The sequence below is a fragment of the Rhinopithecus roxellana genome, chromosome 17 (assembly GCF_007565055.1).
Source record: "Rhinopithecus roxellana isolate Shanxi Qingling chromosome 17, ASM756505v1, whole genome shotgun sequence".
NCBI lineage: Eukaryota > Metazoa > Chordata > Mammalia > Primates > Cercopithecidae > Rhinopithecus > Rhinopithecus roxellana.
The window spans coordinates 9,595,399-9,606,808 of record NC_044565.1 but is presented as its reverse complement, the minus strand read 5'-3'; the positions used below and the strand labels follow the sequence as shown (position 1 = coordinate 9,606,808).

General features: G+C 40.4%; 1 protein-coding gene and 1 gene segment (V, D, J or C); both read left to right on the top strand.

Annotated features, from left to right (window-relative positions):
- Window positions 1-11,410, top strand: part of LOC104681473 — a 195,738-nt gene that overhangs the window by 164,471 nt on the left and 19,857 nt on the right. The gene's annotated exons all lie outside the window — the stretch shown is intronic.
- On the top strand, window positions 5,635-6,165 carry LOC104671914. The segment is given in 2 exon segments: window positions 5,635-5,718; window positions 5,843-6,165. Coding segments are annotated over 2 exon segments (378 nt in total).

Genomic DNA, 11,410 nt, shown 5'->3' with positions numbered 1-11,410 from the left:
TATGGGAACTTCCAGTGCATCTGGTGAGCATCACGGAGTGGAGAATGTCAATGTGTTTTCTCCCACATCCTGCTCTGAATTTATGAGGCCAATTCATCTTCACCTCACACATGGGCTGCCCTTGTCTTCAAGAATGCGATCCTTGTTTCTCTCACATCCTGGCACAGTATTGACACCTTAGTTCTTACTTCACTCCATGAATCCTTTTGGAAAGATCATGGTCAACAAATTGTGGTGCTTGGATAACAGACAATAAAATTACAAGTATTCAGAAGTTTGTGTATGGGGGAGAAATGACCCATTCTGAACAGAGTCTCAGCAGCTGGGTGAGCCATAGAAGCTGGGCAGAGAGATCCCATATGGCTCCAATCAGAGGGGAGGCTGCTAACGAGCCATGGGGTGCTTTTGTCCTGTGATCACCCCTGTAATCCTGTCTTATAAGCCACACATGACCTAATTCTATGAACCACATTTGCTGCTCTGTCCACCAGGGGCCCACGGGAGGAAAAGTCCATGGTAAGCTCTGGGCACAAAACATCCCTCTACCGGGAGCCGAGGCCCACTCCCTACCTCCTTCACACCTGCTGCTTTATGTTCCCCAGACTCCCATTGGATCCCTCAGCATCCAAAGCCATCTATGAGTCAGTGCTTGACCCAGCAAGGAAATGAGGGGGGTCCTGAGCCTCCTCACCTTTGGGATCTGTAGTGGGGAAGGGATCATGGGGTGGGGCACCATTGCTGGTTTTTCATGTTGAAGCTCAACTTATCAAAGTTTAAAACCATACCTTATAACAACAATTAATATTATATTTATTTACATGAAATGGCATATTATATTTATTATGTATGCACAGTATATACAAATGTATTAATACAACTTATATCTGAAATATCATAGATATATATTTAATTTATAAAGTATGTTACAAATACATATATACAGGTACAAATAATTTACTTTTATTTATTTAGCATATGCTTCTTTTCCTTCTAACTATAACAGAATCTGGCTGAGTAAATACTCTGGAGACATTTGATGACCCTCCCTCCTTTGCCTAGCAGGGTCCCCGCCACTTGGTATCAGTGAGGACAGAACTGAGGAGAGCTGGCCTAGAATCCCAGGCCCTGCCCCATGGCTTTGGTCTCTTACACTTTTACCCTGTATGCAGGGTTCCTGACAGAGGTTGCATTTGGAAGATTTACAAAGAAAGGCTTCCAGAGTGTTAGTTCTGGATTCTGAGGAGGGTAAGTGGAATGTGGGTCTGGATTTCCAGCATGGAGGAGGCCAGACCAAGTCTTAGGAAAGGCTCTAGCGTGGGAAGAAAGGACTTAAGACTCAGACCTGTGGCCTTAGCCTTAGGAACCCAAGAGTGGATACTAACCAAATGGGCTCTGGGAAAACGCAGACTAAAGATGTTATAGTCAACTGTAATCTTATCTTTCAAATGCTACACATAAATGTTGGTGGGAGATTTTATGGTGAAAATAACACACAATGAGCCCCACTGCCTACAGTCAGGCACTTGTTTGATTTTAATAACTATTGAAAAATTTTATTTTAAATCACATCTGGCTACTAACATATTGCACAGCCTCTTTATGCTATGATACTCAAGAGTGCATAAAATAAGGGACTGGAGATATATATATATATATATATACACACACACACACATATATATACACACACATATATATGTATTATACACACACACACACATTTCAAAGTGAATTATTTGGTTCAACGCTCAGGACACTCCATGGTGTTCACAGGGCTGCATTGCACAGCTGAAAAAAACAATTATCAGAGCTCATGGTTGCTTTGCACAGTCACATGGTCAGCGTGGGCTGGGCTGGGATTTGAATCTACATATATCTGACCTTAGTGTGTTCCTTCCATGTGACCACTTTCATCTCACAGAAGAGCCCACAGCCTGTACGAAGGGAGAAGAAACCATAAGGACAGTGTGGAATCCACAGCCCCCTGTGGCCTCTGACTCACGCTGTGCTCACCTTAATCTTAAATTAGCTTTATTTGCAGTTTTCTAATCAAAGCACAAGTCTCTCTGAGCCTCCACAAACTGCAAATGACTTTATTTTAGATTTCAGAGCTGGGACACATCTTGATTCCCTCGACCTCCAAAATACCTCTTTCTCTTTCAGTCTCTCTGACTCAATTCTTCCCTCTCAGATTGTGTCATGCAAATTTAATTTGCCCTCCAAACATGAAAACAAACAACCTGGCCTTTCTCATCTGCTGTGAGAGCTGACCCCTAGGTTCTCAGATACACATATTGTACAAGAGCTAATCAAGGGATTTGACCCTAGAAATTCTCTATCTTAGAAGAACTCTGATGCTACCTCCCCTTACAATATAGTGTTCTCCAACTCTTGTCAAAATTGACAGCAGATGATAGCAAGGTGGAAATATTTTGGAGAACAGAGGACAGCCATGCACTCAGAAAGATTGAAGCCATCTCTTCCTCTTGCATTCGTTTTCTGTTGCTGATGAAACAAATTACCATAACAATACTGGATTGATACAACACAAATCTATTATCCTATAGCTCTAAAGGTCAGAAGTCTCGCTGAGCTAAAATTAAGGAGTCAGTAGGGCTCCATTCCTTCTTGAGGTTCCTAAGGAAGAGAATCTGATTTTCTGCTTTTCCTCATCAAGATGCCCCAATATTGTCTGTTCTATAGCCTCATCCCCCATTACTCATGCATCCCTCTCCATAGTCCCAGCTGCTCTCTCGCTGTTACCCTCCTCCCTCCCTATTATAGGATCTTGTGATTCTGCTGTCTCTCCCAGATAATCCAGGATCCTCTCCTGTCCTCAAAAGCCTTAATCTAATCACATTTGCTAAATTTCTTTGAACATACAAGGTAACATTCATAGGTTTCAGACATGAGGACATGAATGTCTTTGAAATGTGTAATATTTATTGTTTTAACAACACTTGTGATTTTCCACAACTGTTCTCAAAGTAAAATAAAAAAGTCATGAGGCCGATTGATGAGGCAAGAGAGCTGGAAAAAAATTGAAACTTGGGAACCCTCTGACCTATTTATTCCACTGCCTCCAGTGTGGAATTCATGGTATATAGCATTGCGGAATTTTTTGTATTGTTTTGTTTCTTAAGGCAGGATGTCACTCTGTGGACCAGGCTAGAATGCACTGACACAATCACGGCTCACTGCAGCCTCAACCTCCTGGGCTCAAGCAATCTTCCCACCTCAGCTTCCTGATAAATGGAACTGCAGGAACATGCCACCAAGCCTGGCTAAATTTTGTGTTTTTCGTAGAGATGGAGTTTTGCCACCATGTTGCCATGGCTGGTCTCGAACTTCTGGGCTCAAGCAATCTGCCCATCTAAGCCTCTCAAAATGCTGAGATTACAGGTGTGAGCCACTGCTCCTGGCTGTGTGTAGATGTTTTTAAAGGCTCCTTTTGTTTTGTGAGTCAGAAGAAATCGACTGCATAAATCAAATCCAAGATAGTTGGTGAAGGGAAATTAAGGGCTTACTGGATATTCTTGTGCACCAAGAAAGGAAAAGTGATAAGAATTTAGAGCAGAGATACCTTCTTCCAAGAATAGGGATTTGTTCCACCTTAAACTGGGTGCACCAACAAGAAGGAACTGTGTGCAGGCAGCCTATTTACACTGGGAGGGGAGGAGGAAAGTGTAGCAGGAAATAGAGGATGGGTGTAAAAAGTCTCCCCCAAAAGCCACCTAACTCTTAGGATGACTGAAGCTCCATCCCATGTGGAAGCATGGGGACAATGCCTCTGGGCTATTCCATTTAAGAGGAGAGAGCTCGGGTGTGTATACTCGTACTCCTGTTCTCATCTGTTGATGGTTTCCTTGGTTAGTCTGTTGTGTCTTTGTATAACAGAATGCCTGAAACTGTAATTGATAAAGAGCAGACAATTATTCTCTCATACTTCTGGAGGATGGGAAGTGTAAGATCAAGGTACTGTCAGATTACGGTTCAGTTTATCTGCTTTCAAGATGGCATTATGAATCCTGAGTCCTCCAGAAGGAAGGAAGTCCATGGCCTACATGATAGAAGAGAAGAAAAGAGAGAGAGAGAAAGTCTACTCCCACAAGTGGGAAAGAGCAGGGACTCACTCTCAGGAACCTGCAACCCCAAAATGCCAAGAACGGAAAGAATAGAAAATCCTGAGTCTCTTCAAAGGAAATTTCAAGCACCTACCTAGCCTTAAGAAGTAAGTAAGTAACATGATAAGCAAGGAAGTAATAGCCTAAAACAATAGCCAAATAAGTTAGACGCACAGGATGGGGAGTTCCCCTATTGAAACTGAAGATGACATTGTAATATATGTCTCTGAGGTGTTTTTGAGAAAACAAGACCCCCTCCAAATGTATAGGCCAGCACACAGACCTCACAAAAGGGGGAACTGGGGACTGAGCTCTGACCATGGTGCTTTGTTCTAAATATCTTACAGAGGGGCCTGGTAAAAGTCATATCCATAAACCTGAGCTAATGTTCTCTTCTGCTGAACCCAAATTTTTAAACAAAGCTTTTCTTCCTTAACCAATTGCAAATTTAGAAATCTTGTAATCTACCCTTCATCTGTAAGCCCCTGCTTCAAGATGTCCTGCCCTTTCAGGCCAAAACCAATATGTGACCTCCATGTATTAATTTTCAATTTTACCTGTAACTTCTACTTTCCTGAAATTTACTCCTACCTTATAAAACCCTTACTTGCAAGCCATCAGTGAGGCCAGGATTTGAGTCTTAGTTGCCAGATTCTCTTTACCTGATGTCCTATAGACAAACAATCACTTCCTTTCTCCTGCTGCAAACTCGGTGTGAATATCTCATCTCACTGAACTGAGTGAGTGGACTGCAGTTCTATCCATAGCACAAGCCCTGTTTAGAGTGGCATTTGTCCATTCATGAGGGCAGAGACCTCATGACTTAAACCCTTCCCATTAGGCCCCACCTCCCATTTCCATTGCATTGAGATGAACTTAACAACAGATGGGTTTTGAGGGACACAGGAAAATCATAACATTGTCCAAAGAGAGGCTCATTTGAGCCCCTGTGGTCTGCTATGCATGCAGGCAGAGCTGCCTTCTCCAGCTTCAGAAAGAGCAGTGAGGGGTGTAGATGGCCATTGGAAGTCAGCAGCAGTACAATGAAAGGGAAAGGATAGCGTGTAGACAGGGATTGCAATCTGGATACATTTTCTATTTAATTTCCATTCCAGAAAGAGAATACTTTCATGCTAACAGAAGTGTTGTAAGTACATCACAAAGTGCTTTCTTCCATTTGAGTGCATATTGTATTTTTTAAAAATAATCTCCATGCACGAATAAAATATATTTCTCCATCTAGTCCTCAGGAATATTTCAAATTTTGACAATTAACTCAGAAAAGTTTTTTGTAACAAAAGAGCCCCCAGGAAGAAACACTTATTTACAGACAAATCTGTGCTGCCCTGGTCTGACCTGGGATGCTGGGGACACTACCCCTGTGCTGAGTTACTGAGATCTGCCAGCCATGCAGTTGGGCCCAGCCTGCCCCATCCCCTGCTGATTTGCATGTTCCCAGAACACAGCCCCCCTGCCCTGAAGACGTCTTAATAGGCTAGTCACACCCTGTGCAGGAGTCAGTCCCAGTCAGGACACAGCATGGACATGAGGGTCCCCACTCAGCTCCTGGGGCTCCTGCTGCTCTGGCTCCCAGGTAAGGAAGGAGAACAGCAGGAATTTACTCAGCCAGTGTGTTCGGTACAGACTGGCTCTTCATGGAAACTTCCCTATAATATGATTAATAGTATGAATATTTATTTTTATGTTTCCAACCTCAGGTGCCAGATGTGACATCCAGATGACCCAGTCTCCATCCTCCCTCTCTGCATCTGTAGGAGACAGAGTTACCATCGCTTGCCGGGCAAGTCAGGGCATTAGCAATTATTTAGCCTGGTATCAGCAGAAACCGGGGAAAACTCCTAAGCTCCTGATCTATGCTGCATCCAGTTTGCAAAGTGGGATTCCCTCTCGGTTCAGTGGCAGTGGATCTGGGACAGATTTCACTCTCACCATCAGCAGCCTGCAGCCTGAAGATATTGCAACATATTACTGTCAACACTATGATAATTTCCCTCTCACAGTGTTACAAGTCATAACATAAATCACCCAGGAGAGCAGATGTGTGAGGCTCAGTGGTCCCAGATGCCCCTTCTGGTGCCTCCACCTGCTGAGAGTGTTTCTCAAATCAGAGTCGCACTTTGAAGGTCACTGGAGAGTTTTTGTAAAAGAGCCGTGAAGGCCCACTTACTCATAGCTGTCTTTCTTTGTCCTAATCCCCAGTAGCACAGACAGGACAATGCTTCTCCTGACTTCATTGAGAAGAAAGGATTACACCTGAGGAGTCTGAGTTGTGCCATCAGTTGGAATTCATACAGCAAAAGTGAGCCACTCTAGGTAATCTAAGTAGGATTTTTTTTTTTTAACACAAGGTGTGAGAATCTAAACTATAGCTTTTTAAAGGCTTGCGGGTACAGTAGTCAAAGACGCAAATACCAGAAAAGAGGAATTCTCTTCCAGAATCCAGAATGCATCTGACAGAGAAGGTACAATTGCCAATCATGTCGTCTTTAGATGTTTCTGAGAGGCCCATGGGTGGGGGTGTTGATGCTCTCAGCTGCCTGGAGGACTTCACCAGGTGCTTCTGCAGTCCTCACCTCTGTCCAAATGTCTTGCAGCAGGTGTTGATGAATAGTGTTGAATCTTCCCCTTCTTACTTCTCAATCTCAGGGCGAGCCCCTCACTGGGCAACTCTACCAAAAACCAGAGAAGGAAAAGGATTTCTGGCAAATGTGCTTCCAGAATGATAGTGATGATGGGGAAGTGACAGGTGACATCCTAGTGTGGTCACATATCCCAACTCTCAGGATTTTGTCAGTGAAGTAATGGCCTCAGAATACACTTGGATGTACTTCCATATACTATGAGTAAGTTTCAAATCATAGCAAGAAAATGATATTTAGTCATATGATAAATAGAACTACGTGGCTACATTAATCAAAACAGCATAGTGCTGGTACAAAAAGAGACACAGAAAACAGAATAGGGCACTAAGAAATAATGCTGGAGACCTACAACCATCTGTCAACAACCCTGACGAATACAAGCAATGGGGAAGGTACTCCCTATTTAATATATAATGCCGGGAGAACTGGCTAGCCATATGCAGAAAATGGAATCCCTTCCTTACACCTTATACAAAAATGAACTCAATATGGATTACAGACTTAAATGTAAAACCCCAAACTTTAAAAACCCTAGAAGAAAATCTAGGCAATACCACTTAGGATATAGACATGGGTAGAGATTTCATGACGAGAATGCCCAAAGCATTTGCAACAAAAAAAATGACAAATGTGATCTAATTAAACTAAAAGCAAAAATTGACAAATGACAAAAGACAAAATTAAACTAAAAGCAAAAATTGACAATTTAAACTAAAGCAAAAATTGACAAATGCAATCTAATTAAACCAAAGAGCCTCTGCACAGCAGAAGAAACTATCATCAGAGTGAACAGACAACATTAAGAATGAGAGAAAATGTTTGCAATTTATTCTTCTGACAAAGGTCTAATATCCAGAGTCTCTAAGGAACTTAAACAAATTTAGAGCAAAAAAAAAAAAAAAAAAAAAAACCATTAAAAGGCTGGCAAAGGACATGAATAGACACTTCTTTAAAAAAAGACATACATGATGCCAATAATCATATGAAAAAAAGCTCACCATTACTGATCATTGGAGAAATGCAAACCAAAAACACAATGAGATACCATCTCACACCAGTGAGAATGGCGATTATAAAAAGTCAGAAAACAATAAGCTAGGCATGGTGACTCACACCTGTAATCCCAGCACTTTGGGAAGCTGAGATAAGTGGATCATTTGAGGTCAGGAGTTCAAGACTAGCCTGGCCAATATGGTGAAACCTCATCTCTACTCAAAATGCAAAAATTAGCCAGAGGTGGTGGTGGATGCCTGAAATCCCAGTTCCCTGAGGGACTGAGGCACAAGAATTGCTTGAACCTGGAAGGCAGAGGCTGCAGTGAGCTGAGATCGTGCCGCTGCACTCCAGCCTGGGTGACAGAACGATATCCCTTCTCAGATTAAAAAAAAAAAAAAAAAATCAAAAAACAACAGATACTGGCAAGGTTATAGAGAAGTAGGAAAACTTCTACACTGTTAGTGGGAATATAAATTAGCTCAACCATTCTGGAAGACACTGTGGCAATTCCTCAAAGATTTAGGACTGGAAATACCATTTGACCCAGCAATCCATTACTGGGTATATACCCAAAGGAAAATAAATGATTCTACTATAAAGATACATGCATGTGTATGTTCATTGCAGCACTATCCACAATAGCAGAGACATGGAATCAACCCAAATGCCCAACAATGATAGATCATGTCCTTTGCAAAGACATGGATGGAGCTGGAAGCCATTATCCTCAGCAAACTAAGGCAGCAACAGAAAACCAAACACTGCATGTTCTCACATATAAGTGGGAGCCAAACAATGAGAACACATGGACACAGGGAAGGAAGAGAGGTAGCGTATCAGGAAGAATAGCTAATGGATGCCGGGCTTAATACTGAGGTGACGGGATGATCTGTGCAGCAAACCACCACGGCACACATTTAACTGTGTAACAAACCTGAACATGTATCCTGGACCTTAAACTAAAAGTTGAGGGGGAAAAAAAGAAAACATTATATAAACATATATAATAGATGTATATAATGTATAATAGTATATTATATATAATATAATATTCATATATTATATATACATATTTTATATACATTATATATCATATATAAAATATATTCATATTATATATAGAATATGTATGTGTGGGTGTTTGTGTTTATATATGTGTGTATCTCTGTGTGTGAATGCGTATAGATAGGTAACCAGAGGGGGATTTTATATGTATAATATTGATTTATTGAAAATCATTAAGTTCACATTCCATAAATAAAATATGTTCATACATATGTATGTGTTCATTTGTTTATATGTGCTTGCATATATATACGTGTGTGTGTGTATACACACAGATATAACATTCGTATTCTTTTTGTTTAATATAAAAACCTTGTTACTCATCATTTGTCCAGAACCCGGTAGCAACACTAAAAGCATGTTACCAATTCAAAATAGCAAAACCACCTTAGATCAACTGAATGGGAATTCGTATTTTAATAAGATAACAGATGATCTATTGAAGGTTTAAGAAGCTATGTTTGGCCGGGCGCGGTGGCTCAAGCCTGTAATCCCAGCACTTTGGGAGACCGAGACGGGCGGATCACGAGGTCAGGAGATCGAGACCATCCTGGCTAATACGGTGAAACCCTGTCTCTACTTAAAAATACAAAAAACTAGCCGGGCGACGAGGCGGGCGCCTGTAGTCCCAGCTACTCGGGAGGCTGAGGCAGGAGAATGGCCTAAACCCGGGAGGTGGAGCTTGCGGTGAGCTGAGATCTGCACTCCACTGCACTCCAGCCTGGGCGGCAGAGCAAGACTCCGTCTCAAAAAAAAAAAAAAAAAAAAAAAAAAAAAAAAAAAAGGAAGCTATGTTTTCGGGAATGTTTACTTCAGCTAAGAAATTTTTGTTGGTTTATCCAACATGTCAATTTAAGAAAATCCGATTAAAGTCACATGTTGAAAACACATCCAATTTTATTTTTCACACAATATGATTGATATTATTTTAGTTAATTTAAGATTAAATTTGCTTTTTTAATGCTGAAGGTTGAAAAACATAATTATTTGTCAGTGGCATGATCACATACCTTGAAACTTAATTGGAGAAAATGTTTTAGAACCTTGAGTAATTGCTAAAGTAAAAGAAGAAACCCATATTTTGTGTGCTTGTGTTGGAGCTGTTGGGACTTAAAGCTTATGTAGCTTGACCTCAGGATGTTGTTAATTGTCCTGCTCTTTCAGTCTTGACCCCAATTAAAAAAACCCCATATATTAGAGATAAGCTCAGCGACCTACAGCAAAACTACCCAGCTGAGCTCTGCCTAGATCAGCTAAATTATTGTTGATATGAACATCTGTGAACATGAAAATAAATACTAGTATTGTAAGCCTCTGCATTTTGAGTGACTTTTTACAAACCATTGTTGTTGAAAAACTAATACATGATTAAACATCCATATATACAGATACATTTTATGAAAATAGACTGCATAAATATGAATCCTTAGAAAATCTTAAGGAAATAGAAAACATAGAAGAAATAATACTTAAATAAATTTGAATAAACAAAATACAACTTAACTCATTTATGGAAACATCTAACAGGAATAGTTAGTGTTGATGTTACACATATGCAGCAATTCTCAACCGAATAATCAGAATGGAGCTTCACATATACACTACACATTGTTGAAAATCATTAGACTGACATTCCAAGAATAAAACATATGTTTATACATATATGTGTGCATTGTGTATATATCTTTTTATATATGATACATATTTTAACATATATTTAGATATTGCTTTCTGCATAAACTTATATAAACAGATAGTTATGTTTTAACAAAGTTGTATGACCACATATGTCTGTATATACACATATGCACACACGGTACAAGCACGTATACAAAATTATCACAGTACCAAGGAAATGTAGGGCTAAATGTAGTTTAGCCCTTCTAGACCCTATCTTACAGACAGTACGCAAAGGATGGAGGAATTTTAATGAAACAGATATCAAAACATCATGTGAGGCGTGCATACATTTTGGTGAAAAATTTTTTTACAGTCACTATTTTCTTTAAAGTTTTATGAAGTGTTGTTGTCTAGTCTCCTTGGTAATTTAGACCTTAGCTTAAACTTGTGACCCATGAGGAATGTTGGATTCTGCACTGAAGGATTTTGGATTTTGCCTTTTATTTTATATTATTTTATTTCATTTCATTTTATTCTATATTCCAGAATACCTATGCAGGAGGTGCAGGTTTGTTACATAGGTAAACAAGTGCTATGGTGATTTGCTGCACCTATCAACCCATCACCTAGGTATTAAGCCCAGCATCCATTAACTATTTTTCCTGGTGCTCTTCCCCTACCCGCCCTCCCCTGATAGGCCCTAGTGTGTGTTGTTCCCCTCCCTGTGTTCATGTGTGCTCACTGTTCAGTTCTCCCTCTAAGTGAGAACATGTAGTGTCTGGTTTTCTGTTCTTGTGTTAGTTTTCGGAGGATAATGGTTTCTAGTTTCAACCATGTCCTGCAAGGGACATGATCTCATTCTTTTTTATGGTTGCATAGTATTCCATGGTGTATATGTACAACATTTTATTTATCCATTCTATCATTGATGGGCATTTGGGT